Raw genomic sequence first — 27719 nt, 5'->3', positions numbered from 1 at the left:
TCAGCACACTTGAGATTGAGAGTTTAAGGGTGGCAAGAGCAGGTGGCAGAACTCCGCCCACCACCGCACTTCCACTCCCTCTGCTCGCTTGCTCCACGCCCTCCGGGAGGTCCCGCCTCTGTGGCGCGCGCGAAGAGTTGTTGCGCCATGCATTCTGGGAATTGTAGTTCTGAGGCCGGGAGCCGCTTCAGTAGAAGCGACTCTAGCCTATCTATCCCATGGTGCTCTGCGGCGCTGGCCGCTCCCGGATGTGTGCTTGACGCCGGAAGAGAAGACAGCCCCCCTTTCTCGGCCCGGCCATCTTGTGGGAACAGCTGAAGCAGGCGCTTTTGGCTCGGCGCGGCCCGCTGCAATCCGTGGAGGAACGCGCCGCCGAGCCACCATCATGCCTGGGCATTTACAGGAAGGCTTCGGCTGCGTAGTCACCAACCGATTCGATCAGCTATTTGACGACGAATCGGACCCCTTCGAGGTGTTGAAGGCAGCAGAAAACAAGAAAAAAGAAGCCGGCGGGGGCGGTGTTGGGGGCCCTGGGGCCAAGAGCGCAGCTCAGGCCGCAGCCCAGACCAACTCCAATGCGGCAGGCAAACAGCTGCGTAAAGAGTCCCAGAAAGATCGCAAAAACCCACTGCCGTCCAACGTTGGCGTGGCTGACAAGAAAGAGGACACGCAGCCGCCAGTGGCGCTTAAGAAAGAAGGTAAATTGCTAGAGCGTGGGGATGATAGGAGCGGGGCGGACTCGTGGCTACCACTTGCTTCTTGAGTTCCCGGCGTCTGCTGGAGGTTTGCCGCCGATTTCCTCACGTTTCCCCCCATGACAAAAACCAGGTCCTGCGAGCATGGTAGCCCCAAGTTCAGACACCGCCTGCAAGCCTCCTGGAGCCTCTTCCCGCCTCAGGTTCTAAGCGGAGGAGCGTGGCGGGTCGAAGAGGTGCTACTCAGCGTGCTCGGAATCCAAGGAGGTTGTTGCCTTCCCGCCAGATCCTTCGGGCGTCTGAGGGACTGAGGTTATGGGGAAGCATGGGGTCCCCAAGCTTCTTACCGCACAGCTCTCCTTCAGAGTGCTGCTTTGAGGTGCTGTTGTCTGTTTTGCGCTTCTGTCCTGCCATCTTGTCCCACGATGGCGCGGAGCTCGGTGAAAAGCTGGGGGTCGGAATTTACACCAAGCCCCTTCTCTGAGGTTACTAGATACTGTGAAAGTACAATTGCAGTTTTAGGTGCCCCATGCGCTTTATTGTCCTCCCCCCACGCTATTTTAAACTTAGTTGCTAGAGTTCGTTATGCTGTTGGGAAGAGAGAAGTTTGGCTGTGTGCATTCAGACAGACAGAAGCGGGAATTCTGAATGAAGATTGGTTATGTCAGGAAATCCACGACCCTTTCTCCGACCCCCCGCACTCTTTCTTGTGTGGCTTGGCTGGGACCTCGTGGTGGAATGAGTGCAGAGGCTGTCACGTTAGCCGAAGCAGAGAGAGCTCTTTTGAGTCTATCGCTTTTTCTCCGTGTGTGCGGGAAGCATGGTCAGGATTTCATTGGCGGGTAATAGTTGCTTCCAGGTCACACTGTAAACTCAACAGAAGTGTTATAAGCTTGAATTTTGTGTGTTAGCTCATTACAAGTTTGTCTTTTGTGGTGAACTAAAAAGCAAATACAGTTGGAGACGAGGAAAGGCAAAAGTGATCAGTAACAAATAGGTGTAGGACCAAAGCTCCGTGTCTTGGTTGGTGTTACTTGTTTAAAGTTGAAGTTTCGCTTTACTGCCACGTGCTCCGGAAAGGAGTTGTTTCTCATTAGCTTTAGTTGAACTCGTTAGCATTCAACTAATTAAAAAAAAATTGTGTTAGGTATTGGTTTAGGTTTTTTGTTTGTTTTTAAAATAGAATTTCTCTGAGGTTTGGAATGAAGAACCGAAGTAGTGAATAAAACAGAAACTCCTGTATTAAAATTACAGATTGGGAGAAGCACAAGTTGGGAGTATTAGAAAGCATGTTACATTGCTTAAACCAAATATCTATTTTGTCTACTAAGCTTTATAGCAACCTGTAACACAACTGAATAAATCATTTAATTTCTGTGTTAAGGAACACTGGCTTGTGTAATTCTTTAAACTGTTCAACTTTGTCTTTGTTCAGACCTATCTCAATCGCATGAAAAAAAATTGAGTCTGAAGTGTAAATCTGAAATGTACGAGGTGTGTTCACCCATTTTGAATGCTCAAAGGATGAAGTGTGTCTGAAATGCCTCAGTTGTTTTGATCATAAAGCCCATTTTTGAAGTAAGCTCTAATCTGGAAACTAGCATTTTAAGTGACAAAAATGGAATTATTTCATAAATTCATAACCAGGACTGAGTTTGTCATTCTGTAGTCCTTCCTTGGGAAATTTCCTGTATTAGCTATCCACATAGTCTTTAGATCAGTGTTTCAGAGCAGTCTTAACTTTAAATTACATAAAACACAAATTTACAAGTGAAGCAAAAATACTTGTTTTGAGATCCTGCTGTCTGTCATTTGATGTTGGCATTGGAGGAGGATAGACCTATAAACAGTATCTGCCTCTTGTGGTAGGAAGGATTGTTAGTCCTGATGGTGTATGTTCTGTGCCTTTGAAGATTGCTCCTGGTCCAGTGTTAGATATGCCCTAGATCTATATTTAGTCTTTATAAGAATTAGCGTTTGCAACTCATTTTTTGTCCATTTGGAGAACTTGAGAAGTGACACCACAGTATATCACTTAGTAGACAAAGGTGGGATTTTTAAAAAATATTAAAAGCCTGGAATCTAGTGAACATGAAGTGAGCTTGCAAGTACAGGTAAATATATCAAGAGAAACATGCGTTTTTAAATGTCAGTTACTGGGTGAATGAATGTATTTGGTAAGCTTTTAGATTCTGTAAGCCTAATATTGAATATTGGGTGGGGAAGCAAGGCATTGTTTATTGGGTGTGTTTGGCTTAGATATCATTATAAAGACTAGTTCCATAGCTCAGCTCCACCCAATACACTACCTCTGATGAAATTTATTTAAAATGCTTTGGTATGAGATCTAACAGTGTGGCCTATCCTGAGAGTTTATGTGGAATGGACTTTAAAATTTTATTGAAGAGTTTGATATTTACTGTTTTACTGTAGTTACAGTCACCTTAACAATTGGGTGAATTGTTCTTAGAAAGAACCAGACTGAATTAACTTGAGAACTTGTTTTAAAAAAAAAAAAAGCAATTCCTGAGCTGCCTTTTGACTTTGTCATAAATTGTGGTTTGGGAATGATACCATATCTAAAATTTTAGTCATGAATTTAACCATCAATCTACTTACTGTTAAGGTCACCAATAATGCATATTGGTTGCCTTTGTGGACCTTAAGACACTAACAGAAGAAAAGTAATAAAGGAGAAAATCAGTAAATATACTGGTACCAGCAAACCAAAAGAAACACTCTCCATCCTTAATAGTAAAATAATGAGTATTTCCTATTGTTGCACAACAGTTTTTTTTGTTAGGTGTGGTGTGTATATATACATATACACTAATAAGAGGATGGTACTTTATTTCAAACTATGGAGGCGTGATTTTAAATGTCATTTGTTTTCCTTTAAATTTTATAATTTCATAGAATTATTGGTCTTTGTTGAGGCTTTTCCCCCTCCAAATCATATAAGTGTGGCCTTCACTGCCCCACCCCCACCCCCCACCCCCCGTCCTCATCTGGTGAATGTATGTATGGATTTGCTTGGTTATTAATTATGAGTGGCTACTGATGTTACCTTTGGTGTCTTGTAGCCAAACCTTATCATTTGCCTAGAATTTTTTTTGATTTAGAATTTTAAAGAGGTTGGCATTTTGAAAGGTGAGAGGAATAATGGCTTCCCACCCAGATGCCTTCCAGGTCAGTTGCAGAGAATACTTTAGGGGGGAAATGACTTGGCAAACTAGATAGAAATTTGAAAAAAGATTATTGTCTTTATATAGGAATTTCTCTAACTGCTCGACTTTACGTCTTTGATCTGACTAATGCCAAGAAAGCACATGAAAAAAATTGAGTCTGAAGTGTAAATCTAAAATGTACAAGGTGTGTTCACCCATTTTGAGTGTTTACTTTCGAGATGCCCAGTGTTGGCCTTTTGCAACAGTAAGTACTACTCAGTGGACCCTAAGATTAGCAGTTTCTTTTTCTTTGAAGCCTAGGCCTAAAATTTTGTGTTGCAAAAATAATTTGCTTGTGCTGGTTATCATTTTAGGAATAAGACGTGTTGGAAGAAGACCTGACCAACAACTTCAGGGCGAAGGGAAAATAATTGATAGGAGACCAGAAAGGCGACCACCTCGTGAACGACGATTTGAAAAGCCACTTGAAGAAAAGGGTGAAGGAGGAGAATTTTCAGTTGATAGGCAAGTTTTTGAAAAAAATTATGTTTTGTCAGTTTATAGAGTCATATCTTAGCACAAAGATATAAATTGGTCATTGTTTGGTAGCAGTGTAGCTGGTTTTTCAAAGAAACATCTGAACGTGTACATTGTTATACTTCAGATATTTCAAAAATAGTTTTTAGTGTTCATCCTTACAGAAACACTTGAATTGATAGGCAATTTCTTTTCTTTGCTTTCCCCAGATATTAACAGGAAAGTTCTGTTGGGTTATTTGTAGCGAAACATTACTCGTTATGCAGGCTAGATTTAATTGTTAAGTGTATTGGTAAGTGGCAGTTTTACTGGATTAGAATATGAAACGAATAACAAAAAAAGTATATGCTTTAGCAGTAAGTTTTAAACAATGTAAAAATAATTTTCTTGATTTGGGGGTAGTTTCTTGTTTTGACTTCCTTTATGTGTTTAAAAACAGACATTTTGAGTTTCCTAAAATGTACTTAACTATTGGCTTATGAGTCAATAAATGTATTCCTGTGTTTTTGGTCCTTTGAATTTCCCTATTCTTTGCTCTTGAAACCGGGACATATATGACCTTCTTTATTTGTTGTAGACCGATTATTGACCGGCCTATCCGAGGCCGTGGTGGTCTTGGAAGAGGTCGAGGAGGCCGAGGACGTGGAATGGGCCGAGGAGATGGATTTGATTCTCGTGGCAAACGAGAATTTGATAGGCATAGTGGAAGTGATAGATCGTAAGTCTTATATTGGTTATTATATTTTTAGATTTGAGTTTACTTCTTCAATAAAACAAAATTTGAATTTCTAGAACTAAAGAGTATTATGTTAACTCAGTTTTGTTAGTTCTTTTTCACATTATAGTGGCCTGAAGCACGAGGACAAACGTGGAGGTAGCGGATCTCACAACTGGGGAACTGTCAAAGATGAATTAACGTTGGTATTCTGATTTTTAAAAATAATTCTAATAAAATTGATCTATGCCTTACTTAGATTCACCCATGACTGTTAAATTTCATTTGTCCCTGGGAAAAGAATGGAATAGCTCTCATCTTAGAGTTATGGCCGTACAAGATAATGTTTTATTGGATATGTTTAGATTATAATGTATCAAGTTATTGATTTTTCTATATTTCAATATATGTGATACCACTTTTTCTTTTCATATGGGTACACACTTATTCCTGAAACCCTACATTGACGTTATTTGGGTATTCTGGTTTTCTGTGTCTTTATAGTTTGTAGCTAATGATCCTTGTAGTCACTACAAAAATTTGATAAGCCAGTGAGGATTTGTTTTAAAACTGTTACATCCTGCTACATTTTGAGCAGAGTACTGTAACTTTGATCAGTATACATTTTAAAATTATTTTCTCTTAAAGTTCTACTAGAGTGTAAATTTAGTAGAAAAAAGACTTTTTGGAAAATATGGATTTTGAAATATTTCTATATAAAAAATTCTTCAGCTACATGTAAATGGACCTAGATGCCTTTCTTTTTTTTTCTTTCCTTAGAGAGTCCCCAAAATACATTCAGAAACAAATATCTTATAATTGCAGTGACTTGGAGCAATCAAATGTGACTGAGGAAACACCTGAAGGTGAAGAACATCCAGTTGCGGACACTGAAAATAAGTAAGTGGTTTTATATAGAGAGATAACACTTTATTGCTGAAATCAATTGAGATTTTTACCAAGAAAACCTATACATTTAATGCTGATATTCGATGGCTTTTTAACAGGAGAAACTTCTATTGTACCTTAGCCTCTCAAATAGTGTCTATGTAGAGTGTTTTACACATGTAAAAAATGGGTTCTAATGGTTTAAAAAATAGATATGGTCATTTCTATTTGAAATTACCATTGTTCAGCCAGGGTACATGCCTGGGTTGCAGGCCATAACCCCCAGCAACCACACATTGATGTTTCTCTCTCTCTCTCTCTCTCTCTCTATCTATCTATCTCCCTCCCTTCCCTCTCTAAAAATAAATAAATAAATAAAATCTTAAAAAAAAAAAAAAAAAAAGAAATTACCATTGTTGTCTTAAGATACGGAAGATACATATTTCAGTAAAACCTGTTAGCCCTATGCACAAAAATTAATTATTTTAACCTCAAAATAGAGAAAAGGAATAAGATGCCATGCATTTTATCTCTCTAATAACCTAAATAGAGATAATGATAATAAATATATAAGTAATAGGTAATTCTAGTGATAGCTGTCTAGAGACATCAAATAGGTGAGAACTGGAATCTGAAATTGGGAGGGAGGTTAAATTAGAGCAAATGGTTGAAATGAGAGAATTTGTAGTAGTTAGAACTCATAGTTAAAAGTACTTTGGACTCGATAACTATACAGATTTTATTTTGAGACAGCTTAAAAGTAGAAAATGTGACCACTTTAAAATTAGTTTTTCTCTCTTTGAAATTTTTTCCTCATCAACATTGAAAATGGAACATACCATTATTGGCTTGTATTAAAATGTATGAGAAGAGCAAAGGCCAGAATATGTTACCCATTAGCTTTCTTAATCTTTTTCATTTTCTGAATTTTTAGGTAGAAGACTTGATTTTGAAGTTTTTGTTTTATTACAGGGTGAGAGAGTTTTAAAGATTCAAGTTACACTGGCAGAAATAAGTTAATGCCTTCTTTTAGTTTCTATTGATTGAAGCAGCAGTTATATGACAATCATTTTGTACAGTATTGTGGTTTTAAAGTCTTGCCTTATAGATTATTCAGGTCAGTAATTTTTAACTAGGACATATTCAAATCAGTTGAGGAGATGCTTTTCTAAACTTTGCTTTTTCAGGAAGAATTGCTCTTACAGTGAACCACTGTTAATGATTTCGGTGTCATATTGCATGGGTCTGTTGGAATAAGGAATAATAGATTTGCTATTGGAGAGAGGAGGAAAAAATATGGTGTTAAGTGATGTGTTGAACTTAGGGTAATGTGATTCATTTATATGAAACTACATGGGATCAGAATTTTGTTTGGTAAACAATGAAATTGTGATGGATGAGTTAAATGAGCCTTATGTAATACTAAGTACTTCACAGTGCTAAACCCAACTGTTGTTCCTTTAATAAAGAGCCCGTGTTTGAATCACCTAAGTGTGACCTGCAGAGTTTATAAATGTCTACCAGAAGGAAATTACATATTGATAGGGTATTTAGAAGCAAATCCTTAACTCAGGACTCAGGGATGAAATTGAGGGTATTTTTGTCTAACGATCATGATGATGACATTAGAGCAGTCTCCAGAGTAGGAGAGAATCTGAACATGGTATCGTATCTTGTATATGGAAATATGAATTTAAGAAATAGCTTGGCTGGCTTTGGCTCCCTCATATATGGTTTCCAGAGCTTTTGTTTTGTCTCACTTGATCCTTACAACAACCCTTGAAGGTAGGTGTCATGGTTCCATGTGATGAAGTGTGCTGAGTTACATTCTGAGCTGTGCCTCAACTTAGAGGAATTGTCTTACTTTTCTCATTTGTAAACTCATAGCTGAGCCTGATAACCATATTTCATCAATTCAATGTAAACTTGAAATTTTCAGGTAGGATTTGTGACAGTACAGAGTAGCCTGAAAGGGAGAGATACTTGAGCTCTAAGGATAATTGAATCCACTGCTATCTTTGGAAAGAAGCAGAGCTCCCAAAATAGCATTACTTGTTTGGTGACTATTGGAAATTGAGATTAGACTAAAATAATGGATTTCTACACCCATGCTTGCTTTCTGCAAAAAGGGAAAATGATAATATATAATAATTATTTGAGAATTGTATTTGGAAATAACTAGTATTAAGTATAGAAACCAATGTGTTTTGTGGAGAGTTTCATTGCTAGTGAAACCTGTTTCTTATCCACACACAGGTTGGTTTGAAAGTTGGATTATATAGAATCTAAGATTTGTATAAACTTGGCTTTTAAAGTTTTTGTTTTGCCTTAAGTGTTGCTAAAATAAAGGATAGAGGAACAGTTTTTTATATTCTAGAATATGGAGCTTGGTTTCACAGGCAACCTAGATGATTACTTTCATATATGTATGTTATGAGTTATATATGGTGGGAAATTATGGAAGTTAGAAATGGTGTTTTAAGAGAAGCTAGGCCAAAGATTGTAATTATGTAAGTATACAGTTTTAAAGTATTGTGGTCTTAAGAAATGTGTGTTTTGGGTTTGGTAAAGCCAATTCTGGATTGTATTACTGATAGAAGATCATTTTAAAATCTGTGAAGTTGAATTGTATTTTTCTCCATACTTTCACTAGTTCATTAAGCATTGAATTCCTGGTGTCTACCAAATTACATGTTAGCCATTGGGTTATAAAAATGATGATCCTCCATATAAGTAATACAGACTTTTGTCAGCCACCTACTAGATGTAAAAATTAAGCATCTTTTCACAGAGAAAACGAAGTTGAAGAAGTAAAGGAAGAGGGTCCAAAAGAAATGACTTTGGATGAGTGGAAGGCTATTCAAAATAAGGACCGGGCAAAAGTAGAATTTAATATCAGAAAACCAAATGAAGGTGCTGACGGGCAGTGGAAGAAGGGATTTGTTCTTCATAAGTCAAAGAGTGAAGAGGTAAAGTTAAGTTTTGTGGTCTTTGGAAATATTTAGAGGTATCTTGAATTGTATTTATCATTTTTGGTTTAAAATTTCTGTTTATAAAAAAGAAAAGCTTTACTTAGGATTGTTTGGGACAGATACATTGCTTAAAAGGGAAAATAAACTGCATTACCGTATATTCCAAGAAATTTAGTCTTCCTGTCAATCTGGAGTCTTCCCCCACCTCCCACCCCAAAGAAAAAGCTGTCAATTGTTTATCCTACAATTACTATGTTTTAGAAATACAGTGAGTCTTCTCAAAGCTGTGATATTTTTTAAAAGTCTTGCTTAACTAACTGGTAATCATTCAAGGACTTGTATTAGATCGAAAGTTTGGCGTTTACATGTGGTTAACCTAAAATAAAATGAACGGCTTTATTTAGTATTCAGTTTTTGAAATTGTCTGCTTATGTCATATATAATGGTCAGGACTCTTCAATAGATGGTAGAACCCTTCATTATTTAGGAATGTTGTAAAGACCAGATAATTAATTTATAGTTTTCCTTTACTTACAAAACATGGAAACTAATGAGAAAGACATGTTAGTGGCTTTTGATTTGGCAGGTTGTATTTAACATTTGGGGGACATTGTTACAGGGAATGCCCCAGTGCTGCATCCTTTTAGGGCTTGTTTGTGTAAGTATAAGATTTTAGTCGTAAAGTTAGATTAAAATGTTATGAAGGCAACCTGTAATAAAAAGATTATCAGTAGGATTTTACTACATTTTAATTTTCTAAAAAAGTAGCTGTGAAATCAATGTGGAAACATTGTGAAATAAAACAGGTTAAAGAGACTTAAATATTTTTCTAGGTTTAGAGGTGATTTTGTAAAATATTGAGTCTATAAAAATAGTATAGATGAGGGCATTGTCTCCTAAGTGTCAGGTCCTGTAGGGGGAAAAATATTTTGATTTATTAGAACAACTTTTTGGATATTTTTTATAGTTCTTACAGATGCAGTTTTGTGTATCTGGGTAAAACAAATAGGATTTCTGATTAAAGAACCTTGACGGTTCACCTTGGGGGGATTGCTCATTTGAATTAATTATTAAACTGTTTAGGTTAATATGGAAAAGATTTATTGGTCATCTTTGAAATAATTTATTATAACTGTTTTGGGGTCCTGACAACTTTTCTCCAGAAAAACACTTGTACAAAATTCTGATACAGATTAAGGTGATTTCCTCCTGAAGCTTCTTCATGCATTTCATAGACATCAGGCTAGGTATCCCAGTTTTAAATAAGGTAATGTATATGATGAGAAATTTTTGAAAATTATGAAATGTGGAATTGGTTATGAATAACTAGAAAACCAGGACATATTTACTATCAAGCTACATTTATAAGCTTTACCAGTTTATCCTACTAGTTACCTTACAGGTTAGGGAAGTACCCTGAATATCCAGACTTCCTTTATGTTATTGTAGAACCTGTCAGGCTGTTTTGGTAGTGTATCAGCCTAAACTTTGCTTTTGTGCTTTAGGAAGTTGTAAAAGCTTTCAATTAATAAATTTCTGTTGTGTAATAGCAAACATTTTAAAATTAGACAATTAGTATATGTAATTGACTTTAATTTGCTAGTGGATTTACATTTTTTATGCTTCTTTAAAGAGCCTTCTCTTTAAATTAGGTTGTCAGTAAGGGATGACATTTAATTTGGGTATTAGATGATTAAAGGGGTGAAAACATGGCTACAAATACAACATTTATTTGTACTCTTTAAGAGTAGTTATTAATGATTATAATATAAGACGTTTACTAGAAAAAAACAATATTCCTCCAGAAATATATAAAAACGAAAATGCATATAAAACATGTATGTAAAACACTAAAACATACTTTAATGTAGTATAAGGAAAGTTCCTAACCTGAAGATGAAAACTCATTCATCCCAGACGTAAAAGAAGAAAGCAAGCATAAGTAGTATGAAATTCTCTGGCTTTTTTGCAGACTGGGTCATGGAGTTTATTACAGAAACACAAAGTAGGATCTGGACTTCACAATCATGACAACTTCATTTTTAGTTGGTTCCTTCCTTTGGTGTATTTATTTAAGGCGTGATTTTATTTGGGCACAGCTTTTCGAGGTTCCCTTTTGTAAAGTTGTGATTCACTCGAATCTGTAGCTCTCTAGTTTGAGTGAAAGAACATACAAAAGTCGTATATGAACAGAATAGCATCCTGAGAAGTTCATATATAATTTGTTGACTCGTGATTGGAAGAATAGAGAGCAAAAGTTTTCTTTAATTTACAAAGAAATTCAGGATTATGCTATCTGTCCATGTCTTAATCGGGATCCAAATTAGGGGTATCCTAATCCCCTATTGGGTTCCTTCATGGGAAATACTAACCTGACAACCTTATTTTAAATGTGCTACTAGAGATTATGATCCATTAGATTTGATTTCAGATGGGCCCCAGCCACTTGAGTGGTTTGATTATATACCTCTAATTGAGATCACATAATGTACAGATTGAATTTTTGGTCTTTTAAGAAGAAAGCTCATTTAGAAATTTGCAGCATTAATTTCCTGGTAATCACCCAGTGGCCTTTACTTAAATTTTTAGGCTCATGCTGAAGATTCGGTTATGGACCATCATTTCCGGAAGCCAGCAAATGATATAACATCTCAGCTGGAGATCAATTTTGGAGACCTTGGCCGCCCAGGACGTGGTGGCAGGGGAGGACGAGGTGGCCGTGGACGTGGTGGACGTCCAAACCGTGGCAGCAGGACTGACAAGGTAATTTTTAAAGACATTTTTTGCCCTTTCAAGAAATTGGATGAACTCTTTTGGTAAATTCACTGCTCCAAGTCCTTTTGGGCACATAAGCAAAAGGAAAAAAGGGTAGGTATATCTTTAAGAAACTACATTTTAGGCCCTGGCCAGGTAGCTCAGTTGGTTAGACTAGAGCGTCATCCTGATATACTGAGATTGTAGGTTTGATCCCAGGTCAGGGCACATACAAATATCAACCAATGAATGCATAAATATAAGTGGAAGAACAAATCAGTGTTTCTTTCCCCTCCCACTTCTCTTTCTCTAAAATGACTTGAAACAGTAGACTACATTTTAGTTATATTTTTGTTTAAAGCACTTAAACGACTGAATGGTGCTGCCAGTAGAATTGAATTTATCCTTTATTGAATACTTAACTAGGTGCTGTCATGGTACAGTGCTAGGCATCTTATGTGGTGAGTCATTTAATTCTTGTTACTGTGTTGACAACCCCATTTTACAGAAGAGGAATTCAGCTACAGGAAACCTATAGCTGGGTCTGCCTGAAATGCCAACTGCATCCTTTGCCTCGACTTTTCACCTCTTAAACATAGCTTTTGTGTTCCTTGCAATAATTGTGTGAAACTCAGTAAATGATGGACTAGAGAACACCTTTGTAGTTCTTGGTGTTTTTGGTTTTTGTTTTTGTTTTTTTGTTTTAACTTTACTAGATTGTCATGTAAGAGCTGGGATTCATTTTTGACCTAATTTTTGTAATCTTCGATGCCTTGCAAAGCATGTAACACAAGTTCTTATGAAATATTTTTATATAAGCCCTAGTAATTGATAGATTGAGCTCTGCCAAAGTTCATGCTTTTAACATGTATTTATTATTAAACTACATTATTAGAGAAAAACCTTTTGGTTAGTTCACTAGGGTCTATCTAGGATACAGCCATAATGTCTTCCTCAATTCTAACATCTGATACACAAACTGGGGGGACCCACTTGCTTGATTGGTTCTTCCAGTGTTTGATCATAGTGGTAACTTAAGTATTACACATTTTTATGGTTAGCAATATCAGTGTAGTGATTCTTTGTTTCCGTCTCTTCTTCTGAGGTCAGGTGTTTTTAACAGCCAATGTGTGTATGTGGACCATTTCAATGCTTTGGTGGGGGGTTGTATGTTGTAAATAGCAGTTGGTCTTATTCTAACATTGAATGTGCTGCTTAAATATGGGAATACTTAACAAAGAAAGAGTCCACGTACACATCCCATGTGAATTTACTTGTGTGATATATTAGAAAAGTAAAATAACCCATGCTGCTACTAGGGGATTTTCCTAGGTCTTGATAGAAATAGAAATTCAGGACAAGACTCACTGCAAGTATTTATAGTCCTATTCTGATCCAAAATTTTGCCTTTAAGTAAAAGGTTTGGCACATTTTACTTAGTATTTTAACTTAAAGATTTTTTAGAGCTCTGTGTCTAAATGTAGACATTGGCAAGATTTGAGAATTAATTAATTTTGGTTTGTTTCTTTTTCAGTCGAGTGCTTCTGCTCCTGATGTAGATGACCCAGAGGCATTCCCAGCTCTGGCTTAACTGGATGCCATAAGACAACCCTGGTTCCTTTGTGGACCCTACTTCTCTGAGGTTTTGCATGCTTAAGGATCCCAACCAAGAAGTTAAAAAAAAAAAAAAAAAAAGACTGTCATTCATACCATTCACACCTACAGACTGAATTTTATCTGTTTTGAAAATGAACTTCTCTTGCTACATGGAAGTAACAATATGGTAGTCAGTTTTGTATTTAGAAATGTATTGGTAGCAGGGATGTTTTCATAATTTTCAGAGATTATGCATTCTTCATGAAAATTTTGTATTGCTGCTTGCAAATATGCATTTCCAAACTTGAAATATAGGTGTGAACATGTGTACCAGTTTAAAAGCTTTCACTTCATTTGTGTTTTTTAATTAAGAATTTAGATGTTCCCCCAGTTACAGACTGGTTTTAAATATTGGACATAATATCAGTTTTAGTACCTGCTTTGCATTTACACACATGGTCAACTGGGACATGTAAACTCTTGATTGTTAAAATTTATGCTGTGTGGAATACTAATGACTTTATGTATTTTAACTTAGTTTTAATATTTTCATTTCTGGGGAAATCTTTTTTCACTTCTCATGATCGCTGTTATATGCTAAATCTTTATATACAGAAATATGACTTGAACAAATTCAAAGCACATTGGTTTATTAATCCTTCTTGCATGGTTCATTAGGTTCAAATTATAATTGACAATTGGAACTATATTTTAAAATGTGTGAATTTCCCATTTTAAAAACCAAACTAGTTTCCTTACTGTCTAGTAGTAAGATGTTTAAGCTACTTATGGTTGAAGAACAAACACATCCTGTCAGGTAAAGTAGTCTTACGAGTGTTGGGCTTTTCCTCCTCCAGCAGGGTGGGTGTAACAAAGTTGATTTGGCTAATGCATGATATTTAAACTGCGTCTGGCCACTTGGTATGATTTGTGTGTGTGGAAAGGTCCCAAATCAAAGTTGTACACCCATAATCAATGACTCTTCAACCCTTCCTGTTCTAAAGAAACCAAAGGGCACTGGTTAGTATGGTGAGATGCGGGAATGTGTTAATATTTGGAATTTGGAAAGCAGACAGCTTTACTTTATAAGGTTGGAACAGCAGCACCATCCATGAAATATAAACCAAAAATCTTACTGTTTCTGAATTTCCTGTATTGCTATTAGTTTTGGACTGTTCCACAGGTGATAAGTATCTTTTACCTCTTCCTCTATTAGAAAATTAGGTTAATAATGGATTCCTGAATGGGAGCAGCAGTGCACTTAGTAAAACATACATAGAGAGAATGATCAATAAACAGGTTTTCTAGGATTTTATTTTCTGCAATATTTATTGATAAGCAGAAAAAGGAATTTTACTTAGAGGTTGAAAAACTTTGTCACTCATTAATTTTCAGTAGTTTTCTACTTGTGTGTGGTAATGTCCAGTTTTTAAAATATTGAAAATCTTATATCATTAAATGTCTGCTGTTTGCTGATTAGTTCTCTCGGTATACTTCTAAAAGAGCAATTGTACAGTACAAAAGTTAATCAGTTGAAATAGATTTATTAATCTAGTTACCTACCAGTTTGACATATATTAGGAAGGAGGTAATTGGTTTTAAATGATAAATAACTTGTGTTGGTGTTTTGGATCTTATGATGCTGAGCATGTTCTGTACTGGTGCTAATGTCTAATATGATTTTATATTTACAAACATACCTGCTACCCAGAGGCAAGTATTAATTTAATCCATGTGGACTTTTGACCCCTCCTAATAGGTTAGTATGTTTGGACTTTTAAGTATCTTAACTCATTTCTGGATGTGTAATATGTTTATAAACCTCTTAATTTCTAGCAACATATAGAAAACACCTATTAAAAACACTTCACAAGTTCCACTCACTGTCAGCCATTGCTGGCATTCTGTCACTAGAGACTACACAGCAATATCTGATATGTTGCAAGCTTTCAAGATAGCTTGAACTTTAAAAAGTTGGTCCATTAGTTGTATCTGGTGGATGTAAATTTGCCTCCTAGTTCACTTTGTGTCAAGATCTAAAACTGTGAACCTAACTTTCTTTTATTGGTGGGTAATGACTGAAAATAAAGATTTTATTTTCATGCTCACTTCTTAAAAGTCATAAGAACAATGAAATAGGAGCCCAATTATCGTCATGTGTTTTTCTGACGTGTGTGTGTGCACCCCAAAGATAATGCTCACATTTCATTTTTCCTCTAACGCTTAGATTTTGTGTGTGTGGGTTTTTGTTAAACTATGCTGTATAAGCTCATTTGGGAAGGATGCCTGTTTTAATGAGTATTAGAGTTAGAAAGTTGAATTCTTACAAAATGACTTGCAAGGACTGATCTTAAAAGTAGCAGTACTCTTCGATTACATTTAGATTACATTTTGAATGCGGGGGTTAATGACTTGAACGCCACTGTTTTCAAGGTGGGGAGGGCGCTAAACGCTATTAATACTTTAAAGAAAAATCCCTTAATGGGAATAATGCCAGAATTTATTTAAGATATTTTCAGTTTGTATTGAAATGATTGGGATATGGTTTCTTTTTAGTTAAATAACTATTTTGAGACCTGTGGGGATTTGTGAAAGATTTAAAAATGTGTCATTAGGTACTGTACATCTAGTTACTTTACTCATTTTTATTTTAAAAGTGGAAGTAGGACACATCATCTCCAGGGTTGTTGACATATTTGGGGCTTAATTTTTGGCATGGGTTTGAAGGGAGTACATTAAGTACTCATTTCTGATATTTTTCTAATTGCTAGAGAAGGTCACACTGAAATAGAAAAATGTTATTAGGGAGTTGCATACAAAGTCTAAATATTACATATATTGGGCCAACAAGTATTAAAAGGTTAAAAAATTTTTTAAGGAGGAATGTGAAACTGCTAGAACCTGGACATTTATCCCTGTATTTAAGTAACTGGTATAACTATTCTCAGGCTCTCAGGTGCATGTAACTCTGCTTTTTAAAGAAAGTAAACAGTTGCTTAGAAGATAGACTTTAACCCAGATATTTGTAATTCTGCTGAAATTAACATGTAAATTAAATTAGTATTTGTGGAGTCTGAATCTTAAAAGCCAGATCTCCAATTTATCTTTAGAAAGCCCAGAACTTGATCACCATTATGCTTTGTAGAGTATATCTAGTGACAAGGCAGTAAAATGATTTCTAGTCAAACCCCAGACATAGTGAAGTAATTAACATCATTTGCAGAACTGTCGGGTTTGATTGAGGTATAGAGTTAAGTGTCTGCTTTCAGGAGTTCCGGGTTCAGTTGCTTTTTGCTCAGCCTGAGTTTGACCTTGGACATGTTCTCTCAAGTTGAGAATCTTAAAGGTAGAAAAGTGGGAAGTTTATAGGAGAAATGATTGAAATAACTTTCAAGCTGAGAAAGGGGTTCACTAAAGAACCGTGAAAGAAGAGTTGTAGTTTAAGGGATTAGAAACTTAATTTCAGAAAGTAATTCAGATATGAAGGTATATTAAAGCCATCAAGATTGTTCCCACGGAAGAAAGTAATAGAGTGGAAATTAATGTCATTTAAGTAGGTACTATATCAGAGCTAGGGGTCAGCAGCTTGTGGCTCATTTTTGTACAGGCCCTGAGCTAAGAATGGCTTCTAGATTTCTAAAGGGTTAAAAACAAAACTCTATTACAAAGATGTATGTAGCCCACCAAGCTTAAAACATGGCCCTTTACAGAAAATGTTTGCTGAATCCTGATGTAAGCTATCGATCACTCTTAGGTCAACGGGAGTTCTTTTAAAATAAAAGTTTTATTTTAGGTACAAATTAAGTCATCCTACCCTATGGGAAGTTGTAAAATCAGAAGTATTTTAAAGCAAATTTTTTGCCTCTTCTATACTGAGAATAAGGGCCAAAATACCTGGTAGTCACCTAGTAAAGATCATGTTATTTTAAGAAAAGATGATGTAGCTTGTGACTTAAATATGTTCTCATGAAAACTGTTAAGGAAAGTATAAATTTGCAATAAAAGTAAGCTTTATGCTGTGATTATAGTTTAGTGATTTATGGTTAGTGAATCACTAACACTTCTCATCACTTAGTGCTAATATCTTTTCTGTTGTGAATAGTTTTTGCATGAGAATCTGAACCTTTCGTATGGGTAAGCTGTTGATTAACTCCATAGGTTAAACTGGGACAGGAATGAATGGGTTCTGAGGATCTCATTCCTCAGCTTTGTTATCAGATTATCCATTTGGACAGAGTTTAGCTCTTGTGCCATTGACTACTTCTGTACTGAGTAACTGGGAGTCAATTGTTCACTTCTCAATGGAAGGAAAGAAAAGATGAGAAGTGGCTTCCACAAGTTAGAAAATAATTTACCAAATTGTTTGTTTCAGGTGTTAATTATGTGGGAACTTAGTGTTTTAAATCAGTCAACTTTGTCCTTTTTGCTGCCTATTTGGGAGGGTGTGGCAGATTCTGGTGCTGCTTTATGTGTATGTTCTAAGCCTTGTGTATAAAAGACAAAAGATACCTGGTGATAACAAATATCAGAAAATTTTGATTTCATTATGGGTTTTTAGAAACCTATTTAGAAGTAGTTGATTCATATCAGGTGATGAGATTTGCTCTGAACTGATTGCTGTGGCTTTGCTTCCTTAAATAGCTGCATTACTGTTATGGAAATGTGAAAAGTGAAAGATTAATATTCAGGATTTTGATATTTGTTATTTGGTAAACTGGGTAGGGAAAATTCGAAGTGGCTTATTTTTAGGCGTTATTGTTTATATCACCTTAATTGCAGTTGTAGCTGATTGATTTAACAGATTTTAGGAACTTAATATTACTTCTAATTTAAAGAAATGGCATTGGTTTTTGTCTACATAGAATGAAGATTCTGTCCAAAGGGTCCTACTGAACTTGGTTCTTGATATTTGAATTTTGTCAGATTGGGCTAATTTTTTTTTTTTTTTTTTTTTTTTTTAGCTGAATGTCAGAAATCTGGGGAACTTTGCATGTTGAAATTCTTTGTTTCACACCTTGGGTGTCAGAATCCATAGTGAAATGTTCCTTTGTTTGGCAACCACAGTCGGACAATGATAGATGAGCACATTTAAACATTTTGTGCTTCGACTGCCAGGGTTTGTTTTGGAATTGACTTAAACACATCAAACACTGTTGGTTGATTGGTAGATTCCCCCTTTCCTTCCTCCAGCTTTATGGCTGAAAATGTTTAGGATTTAATAATTGGTGAAAACTAGACAGACACCTTTTCAGAGATAGATAATTTGAGTAAGTGTACACCTACACAAAATGTACAAGGCTTCTCTTAAGTGCTAAACTCAGGAGTTTCTGAGGAATACATGGGAAAACTGGATTGGATAAAGTTACTTTTAAGACACATGTTCACTGATCTCAAGTCATTGGGAAGAAATCACATACTTAGCAGATTCAAACTATTGTATTTTGTTCATAACAGCATCCCTTGAAGATTGAGTGGCAGTTTGTCACTCGATGTTAGCAAAATCTAGATCAAAGTGTTTTCAGCAATTAGACTGACCTCCCTGCTTGAGTCGAAAGGTAGAACTGGAAGTAATGTTGACTGAAGTAGAGAAGTGCTTTGGTGCTGCATAATCCTAGGTGAAAATACATAGAATCTGAGAAAGAAATTTTCAGGAAAAATGGATAAAGGTTATTTTTTAAAATGCCATTATACTGTTGATTGAGGAATAGAACTAGCACCTCCCAATTACAGGAGAATAATGTACCCACCCCCCATTGTTTTTTTGACTACTCAGCTGCAATGAAAGCTACCCTGCCATAGGCCAGAGAGGGTAAACTAAAGGAAGTGTTTATAGGAATGCAAAGGAATCCTGTCTGTGGAGTTGTACAAGAATGAGAGGAGAAAAACCTCCTCTCATTGGGAAAGAAGTATTTCTAGTGTTGTGAAAGGAAGGCAGATGGTCTTTTACTCCCTTTGTGATGGAATAAAATTAAGATATCTGTTTCAAAATCTTGCAGTGTTCCATTTTCACCCTTGAAATTTTTTTGATTCATGAGGGCTGGGGGAGGGTCTACCAGCTCCTTGGTTTAGACAGCACAAGGAAAATAACCGGTTAACACAGGCCACGTTCTCAGCTAATGTGCAGGGAGACATAAGCCATTTCACCAAGTGAAGTGAGATGTAAAGAACAAGTGTTTCTCATTACTAATTTTCATTGTATTTTGAAAATGTTTTTGTAGCTTTTTAAATGTAATGAAAATGTCCTGCTTGTGGGTGGGCCTGATTTTCCAGTGAAAATTTAAGGCCTTTCAGAATAGTTAATGCTCTGACTCTCGTAGTACCTTTTATAGCATTTCCTTGGGTTCTATTACCTATAGGTAGTAAAATGCGTGAAATTGGCAAAGGCGGAGAGAAGATGTTTTGAAATTACCTTGTATTGGCAAGGCCAGGCTCTTAAGGAATAATTCCTTACAGTTGTGGAAATTGAGAAGCGATAGTAGGTTTGTATGTTTCTTAGAGATGTGATTGAAAGCAGAACCAATTGAAAAACCACTTGTAAATAAAGGACCACTAGCAAAATGTGCAGCCTTTACCATAAAGTAAAGGCAAGGCATTTATATTTCAACAATTAATACAAGCAATGAAATTGAGTCATGTAGCCCTAATTTCTTTTTGCTTAGGAAATCATAGCCTTCAAGTTGGAAAAAATTCAGTAGGTGTAGCAGGTGGGGTTATAGCACGGTTCCTCTGCTTGCTTTTCTATTTAAAAAACTTAATTTTTTAATAGCTTTAAACACTCCATATATCAATTTCCTTAACATAATGGGCTTTTGGGGGGAGTGTTCTTTTCTGTTGCCTTTTTTTTTTTCCTTTGCCTCCCTGTGTCTTGTAGGGTTTAGATTAGCTGGGTAGATAAATTAGCAAATCCAGGAGTACCAGATTGTCACTTGAAAATTTACCTAGTTTTTAAAGGTAGATTTCTTGGGAACCAAGAATGATCTAGGTGGGACTCGAGAAACATGGAAATTACAGGTTTTGGTTATTTAGTAAAAACAGCTCCAAAGATTTTTATGGCAACAGTTTTAACTGCAGTTAGAACCCCAATTGATGTAAGTTTTTAGAGCAGTCATTTGCATTGAAAGGAATTTGTATAGTTGAAAGTTATGCTCTGAAACCAGACTGTCATGTATTAGGTACCAGTAGTGTGACTTAACCATTCACTTGTATTTCAGTTTCCTTTTCTCTAGAATGGAGATAACACCTATCTTAAACCAGTCATGGTGAGAACTGAATTACGTACCTTAAAATCAACATGTACTAAATACATTGCCTTCTCTATCCACGGTTCTAAATCCACAGATTCAGCCGAGGATTAAAATATCCAAAAAAGGTGTTACATTGTTGGTGACATGTGCTGTGTGGTTAGACCTACTGTGAATGGGTAAAGCCATTTGTCATTCCTTAAACATTACAACTATTTATGTTGTGTTAGGTATAATCTAGAGACTTTAAGTACCTGAAAGGATGTGTGTATATTACATGCAAATCCACATTTTAGATAAGGGACTGAGCATCCGAGGATTTTGACATCTGCAGGTAGGGGTGGCCCTGGAACCAATCCAGAGAGGAAGCCGAGGATCGAATGCATTGTGTTACATACATTGAATGGGAATTTGGCTTGTTATATCAACTTTGTATTTCAGAGATCCATTGCTTCAGTTGTTACCCTAACATCCCCAACCCCACCAACCCCACCGTCACTAGGTGTTTTATCTTCCTTTGCCTTTTCTACTAACTGACAGGAGTAATAAAGGCCAGTGAAAGTGTCAGACAGATGGAGCCTGAAAGGACATGGCCTTAAAAAAAAGTGGTTGGTCATGTCTGTCTCTAGACCTATTGTGTCAGGCCTTTGGGGGAAAAGAATTGGTTATATTGTATTGACTATCCAATTATAAGAATAAGGAATATTTGTAATGAAAATGTAGAAACAATTTAAAAACCTATGGCTAAAGGAAACCACTGTTAGCATTTTTGTGTCTATTTCAAAAACCTGTTTGCTTGATTTATGACAGTGATATGATTCTGTTCATTCTTTTGTAATTTCCGTACCAAATACTGCTCTGCTTTTTGAAAGATTGCATATTGCGTTTTTCATGAACTCTTAAGATCCATCCCGGTTTCAGTTATCTTGCTGGGGGGATGGGGGAATCGTGCACCATAGAAATCAACAGCATATTTCAGCTTTAGTAGCTTTTTTCTTTTTCAACTCAGAACATAATATAATGGTGGGGGTGTTCTGAAATTCATTGTCTTAGATTGCATGATGCTGTTTTGTGTATAGATTAACCAAGTTCCTTTTAAAGGGCATTTAGGTCCCTCTCCCTGTTTTAATCAGTGCTGTAATAACTCATACTGTTCTCTAGTCTGCATTGCTAGGAGTGGAGTTTATTGAAATTTTAAAAAGTACTGCCCAACTGCCTCCAGAAAGGAGTCATCTAGCATACCTGGTTGCAGACACCATCTCTAATTAATACTGGGTAATTTTTTAATTTCTCTAATTTGATTGATGGAAAGTGGTGTTTAACTTTATTCCTTTGATTACAGGTGATTATTTTCTTCCAGAATATTGAGCATTTAATTTTTTTTCCTTTTTACTGAATTTATTGAGGTGACACTATTATTGAAATTTACTGTTTTGTGCTTCTCAGTCCATTCTTTGAAATGTTGACTTTTTTCATATTGATCTGTGAGAGTGCCTTAAGTTACTTTGGGCGTGTATTGCAAATATTTTTATCTAACTTGATGTGTGTGTGTTTTGCAAATTTTTCATTGAAGATTTATTTCCATATAGGCTGATTTGAAGATCTGACTTGTTTCTTTTAGTTGTCAATTAGCCAATTGATTGAATTGTTTATTTTTTTTTTTTAGGAGGAAGAAGAGACCTTTCTGATCTCTTATTCTAGAGAGTATGAGAAGTCACCTATCAGTCAGCCTTTATAAGATGGGATAATGTGAACATCCATGAGTCTTGCAGATTAGTAAGAGCAAAACAGGACTCTTAGAGTGCTTGAGCAGTGGTATCGGGACACATGACAACTACAACACGTGAAAGGAAAAGTTGGAGCTTCAAAAAAAAACATTCAAACATGGAAGGTTGACTAGAATAGAATGCCTAGCTTGGCATCTCTTTCACAGGCTTCAGGGCACTGGTGAGTTGCAGCTGTAGGATATTAATGGAAGCTGAGAAATTGGGACAGGGTGGAGGGGGAAAGGCAGTAAAAGACCAGAACTAGGTAAGGAATTTGACTCTCCTGTTGTCTACAAAGAAGTCAGAAGCCCAGGAAATAGAATCTCTGGCTTCTGGGAAAGAGGGTCTTTTCAAGGAACAATTCAAAGTACAGATTTGTACACAAAAATTAATGAGGAAGGTTGCCATATATCCAGCAAGTATGAACTTGGGACTTTATATTTAGGTCCCAGAGAAGTAAGGAATTTAATGTTTGAACAGAGCAGACGTATCTATCTGGGTTGGCTTTGGATGTATATTGGGTGAGGATTTAAATCACTGCTAGTTTTCTTGAGGAATGAGTCTTGAATATTGATAAGCTCGGCTTAGTCCTGGTACACTAGGCAACCAGTTTTGAAATTTTGTGTGTGGCAGGAAGGGGGTAGGTATATGAAAACGAGGGGTAAGGACAGAACAAGGTTACCCATTCTCATTTATGGAAAGGACATGTTAATCTGGTAGGACAAGCCGCAAAAAGTCTTGCTCAAATATGTTTTTAAACATTGCTACTTGTAGCAGTGCTGCCAGTGTACAGTGACGGTGGAGAGGGTTGGGAATAAAGAACAAATGCAAACTCAGTTGTCCCAGTAAAAAGTGAGCATGCACAGCTGGACTGGCTTCAGGAACGGGAGCAAGAAAGTGGTGGCTGGTATCTGTATCAGGTACCATGCTGAAGAAACATTGCATGATTCCTGCTGTCGGGTTGTTGGCAGTTTAGTAGAGGAAGTAGATGATACGGGCATCGTGCTAGTGGAGCACCAAGGAGGCCTCTCCATCTTGAAAAGGAACCTTGAGTCAGGGAAGTCTCCCTTTTTAAAATAAAGCTTTATATATTTTTTCTTATTTAGGGGGAAAAAGGGACTGGTTTTAAGGGAAAGGATGTGGAGGATGAGGGTGAAAAGACTGGGAGCTGGTCTTTGGGGCCAAGTGGGAAAGAGAAGAGTGGCTAAGGTATTAGGTGATAAGAGGACAGCTAAGGATACAAAACACAGGTATTGCAAGAAAGAGAAGTTGGCTTCCATTGTCAAGAGGTGACCTTTGTGGCCCATTGCAAACAAGCCATCCTGGGTGCAGAGCAGCCAGTGCTGAAGCTCAGATGCAAGGTATTGGTGGCGGGTGGCGGTGGGGGGTGGTGCTGCATAGCTCGAGTAAAACATGTATGCAAGAAGAAAAAGCCTGGGAGGGCTAGGTATGTTAACTCTGGAATGGCAAGAAGTGTGGATGACTCAAACATGAACAACCAGAGCAATGTTAGTTCAATTTCTAGACCTCTGCAGGATACCTGTAGTTCCAGTTTGGGTGGGATGGGGGTAGGAGGTAGGCCCCATGTCTGACAGGAATTGAAGAAAAAAAGTTCTTGGACCTTTTATCCTGTTTCTTGGGAAGGGTGTTAGCAATGAAACGAGGTTAGCAGAAGTGCCTCTAAGGGACAGGATACAGGCAGTGACTGGCATGGGGAGGGTGACAGGCCAGAACCACAGCTCTAAAGGAGTAAAACATGTATCACATCTCAAGTTGTGCTAGGGGAAATGATACTCTTCTAGGCTCAATTTGAGCTATAAGGACCAGCTTGGTTTTCTTCAGGAAGGAAAGTGAAGGACACTTTACAACTGTGGCAGTTAGGGTCTTAAACCCTGACAGCTCTGGTCCTCAGGGCAGCACCCTCTGCATCAGAAAGAAAGGCAGAGCGCCTTTGGCCCACTCATTTTCAAGATGTCTGATTTCAGAGGGGTGGCTGCTTGCATAAAATTGTAAGGTGGGTTTACAAGTAGCTTTTCCCCAATCAAGCTGCTCTTGACTCACCGAAAGGCTAAGGCAAAGTAAACCAGCAAAACTAGGGGAAGGCAGATTCTTAGGCTTCCATAAATAAGAACAATCACCACCATCTTGGAAGTCCTTTTATATTGGTGTACACCAGGGTCTCTTGTTATTGGTAAAAAACTAGGATGATATATTTTGAAGTTCGCTGGTAATTCTCACTAATGTATCCATCATCTATCTGTAGCTGTGTTTAATACAGTAGCACTAGCCACATGTGACTTTCAATTACAATCCAGATTCAGTTCTTTCATCATACAAGACACATTTCAAAGTGTGAACAGCCACTTGTTAGTGTCTAGCATATTCAGCAGTGTAGATAGGCCTATTGGACAGTACTGATCTCAACCTAAGACCTGGTATGTAGTAGCTGCTTTATAAACAACTGTAAGAATGGTCCTCATTGCTAGTAAGCATTTTGGTTTCCACGCTCCCCTTTTCCAGCCACCATAGTCAAGAAAGCTGCAAGAATTTAGACTGGAGTCTCCAGGTCCGTACAGTGATGGATGTAATCTGAAGCCTCTGGAGAAGGCCAGATGAGGTATCTGGGCTGCAGTCAACTCTCAGTTCCCCAAGATTCACCCTAAACTGGCTTGACTGCCCTCTAGTTGCAAACAGACCAAATAGTAGCCACAGGAGCTGACAGCTGGAGCAGAGGGCTGGGTAGATGGGCATGCTGTGCTGGTTGGGAACACTTGCCAAGTTTCAACCTTCACTCAAAGCATGAGGGAGCCACATCCCATTTTCAACCGATCCAAAGTCAGCTTCTCCCCACAGGAGAAGGTGAGTGGGTGAAGGGAGCTTGAGGGAAAAACAGAAAGGGAGATATGCTGAGGCTCTAGTTCTGGAGGCTCAGTTACAGGAGCCTCTTGTGAAGGGATATAATCTACGTTGGAGGGTAAGTAGCCCTCGTGGGTGGGAAGGTAGTCGACTGGGAGGACCGGCGAGGGGCTTGCTGGGTTTCCTGGCTTTGAGTCAGGGTCCCTGCTCCCTAGCACCTTGTACAGATCCACTAGCTGTCCTGTCTCTGCTGTGAGAGCTCTTGGAGGTGGTGAGCCTGAAGCACTGTACCCTGTGTCTTCCTCAGAGGTATAGTGACCTTGGACTCCTTTTCCCTTTTCTGGCCAGTTGGGGTGAACAAGACATCTGAAGGCTGGGGTCACTTGGTGAAGGACTTCGCTGATGACCAGGGGCTCAGGTTCTTTCGGAGTGGGCCAGTCTGTTAGGATCCTGTCCAAGGGCAGCTGCATCTTCTCCTAAGAAAGAGGAGGAAGAAGCTCATATGGCTATGTTAAGAGAGGAGCCTTGATGACTGACTGCAGGGTTCCAGAGGGCCTCACAGGCTGGTCCCTTGACTGTGAGGTAAGAGAAGCAGTTAACATTGTCTGGGAGGCAGACAAGCAGGAGCCATGGAGTCCTCTCAACCCCGGCCAATGAGTGGTGATTCACTACTCTGCTCAGCCTTCAACTAGACTCTTTCTGGTGAGTCAAACTGCGCTAGCTGCTTTTCATCTAGGAGGGGAGGACGCACCTGGTGCAAAAGGAGGGCTGAGCTTCTGCCCAGGGGAGGTGGGTAGGGAAGGCTGTAAAAGGGTCATACTAGAGCTGAATCCTGAGAAGTATAGTCTTTTTTTATATAGGAGGTTGTGGACAAGAAAGACTGATCTGTCCTGGAACCTGCTAGTTCTTATGTCAGGGAAACTGAGGCTTCGGACACAGCAGGAAGTCACACGATGAAGGGGTTTTTAAGGGATCCTAAGCAGTTTGGGTTTTCATACAACTACTGAAAAGTTTTTGGGTAATTTCTTCATCAGTTCTGTTCTTAAGAAAGACCCCTCTAGAATACCTTTTTTGGAAGAAAACTTGCATCCTTTTTCCCCCTCTATCTAATTTTGTCTGTTACTCCTCTTGCTTATTTTCTCAACAGCACATTGATTACCAACTCTTCAATGTCACCCCTGCTTTCCAAACCTGATGCTGATTCCTGAGCCCAAGTCCAAGCACTTGATTAACATTTCTTTGCTTTCTTGGACTCTCCTCACATCCTGGAAACTATCTTTCATACTGACTGATCTTACAAAGGCAAAGCTCCCCTGCCTTTAAGGTCTGAGGCTTACATAAGCAGTCAAGTTTTTAGCCCTTACCTTGACAATCAGGTTCCTGCACCTTCCTCCACTCATGTTTTTGTTCAGAAATTATTTCAGGCACACCATCCTGGTCTTAACACACTTTTTTCTCTGTGCCACCATACTTTTCTCCCACTGCCAGCTTCCACCCACTTATATTTGCTGCACCATCCCCTGCTTGCCACTTTCCTCGTTTCTGAAGCCCCTAGTGACTGTTCCCTCTGCTGAAAACTACAGCAGCAAAGCAACTGCCAGTTCTTGTCACACTGTACTGTGTAATGACACACTTTTTAAATATGTCCATAAACCACCTGCGAGCAGGGACCATGTTTTAAGGGAGGCAGGCATAGGTTAATAAAAAATAGCCTTGGGACAGGGTGAATCCTCAGGACTAGTTCCAACTCTGACACCTTACAGCTCGGGAAAACAACCTCTCTGGGCTTTGATTCCCTCATCCATCAACATCAAATGGTGCAAGAGTGATTTGGTCCGGATTGGCTCTGATGTCCCTTGCCTTTCCTCAAGCATAAGTTTCCAAAAAGTGAATGATGGTGCTGTCTCAGGACAGCCTTCCACAAAGGGCCCACAAGCTAGAGGGTATGTGCATGTGCCTCTCTTGGGAGCCTACTCTTCCCAATTGCTGTCCAGGCTGTCCCTGGCATGGGGGAGTGGCTTGGAACATGGCTGGCGGCTCTGGGAAGCAAGCTCCCAGTGCTGCTATCACAGATGTGAGAGAGGACATGGGGTGTGGAAATGGCTCCTTACCACAAGGTGAGGTGTTCACTCTGCCTTCTTGAAAGCTTTGGCAGTACTGATAGAGGCCGTTCCTCTAAGCTTTTATGAAGTAGGTGCTCTGGCAGACAAGTCCTGGGACCAGGCCTCTTAGAGTGCTATTGGCTCAGGTAACTCGTGGACACTATTTTAAGCCTTTACAATATTCTGGTGATTCCCTTCATGATGTGGCTTTTTCCTCCAGAGCTTTAAGACACATGATTTTTTTAGCTACATCTAAGATGGGAAGGGCACATAAGGCCTGAAAACAGAAAACCTTTTGTTGGAGTTGAAGGACTGTTGTGGTTCTGATGTCTGCCCTGGCCTGTCACCAGGAGAGCAGTTTGGCCTTTAACACCAGTTTGCTCACCGTAAGGGTCACGTGACCTGGGTTCTGAGGCTGCCTCAAGGCCTT

General features: G+C 38.1%; 2 protein-coding genes across 5 annotated transcripts in view; one reads left to right on the top strand and one right to left on the bottom strand.

The window, feature by feature from the left end:
* The first annotated feature begins 224 nt into the window (after positions 1 to 224).
* On the top strand, positions 225 to 17554 carry SERBP1 (SERPINE1 mRNA binding protein 1). Of its 4 annotated transcripts, none has more exons than XM_028511359.1 (8): positions 225 to 698; positions 4237 to 4387; positions 4977 to 5117; positions 5227 to 5316; positions 5940 to 6014; positions 8794 to 8971; positions 11564 to 11737; positions 13263 to 13857. In XM_028511359.1, the coding sequence occupies exons 1-8, from the start codon at positions 386 to 388 to the stop codon at positions 13317 to 13319; spliced, it is 1179 nt and encodes a 392-aa protein (XP_028367160.1). In that variant the 5' UTR covers positions 225 to 385; the 3' UTR covers positions 13320 to 13857. The 4 variants fall into 4 exon arrangements, with proteins under 4 accessions (XP_028367160.1, XP_028367159.1, XP_028367158.1 ...); XM_028511358.2 differs by having other exon boundaries at positions 273 to 698; positions 5245 to 5316; positions 5895 to 6014; positions 13263 to 17554; XM_028511357.2 differs by having other exon boundaries at positions 273 to 698; positions 5895 to 6014; positions 13263 to 17554.
* Positions 17555 to 24526: 6972 nt separating this feature from the next.
* The window catches only part of IL12RB2 (interleukin 12 receptor subunit beta 2), a 61648-nt gene continuing 58455 nt past the window's right edge, over positions 24527 to 27719 (bottom strand). Inside the window, exon 16 of the mRNA XM_028512454.2 lies at positions 24527 to 25663. Coding sequence (XP_028368255.1) covers positions 25124 to 25663 — 540 coding nt within the window. The 3' untranslated portion in view covers positions 24527 to 25123. The remainder of the gene's footprint in view (positions 25664 to 27719) is intronic.

Source organism: Phyllostomus discolor, chromosome 5 (assembly GCF_004126475.2).
Source record: "Phyllostomus discolor isolate MPI-MPIP mPhyDis1 chromosome 5, mPhyDis1.pri.v3, whole genome shotgun sequence".
NCBI lineage: Eukaryota > Metazoa > Chordata > Mammalia > Chiroptera > Phyllostomidae > Phyllostomus > Phyllostomus discolor.
Note: the sequence above shows the minus strand (reverse complement) of the source record. Positions and strands in the feature narration are given on the sequence as shown.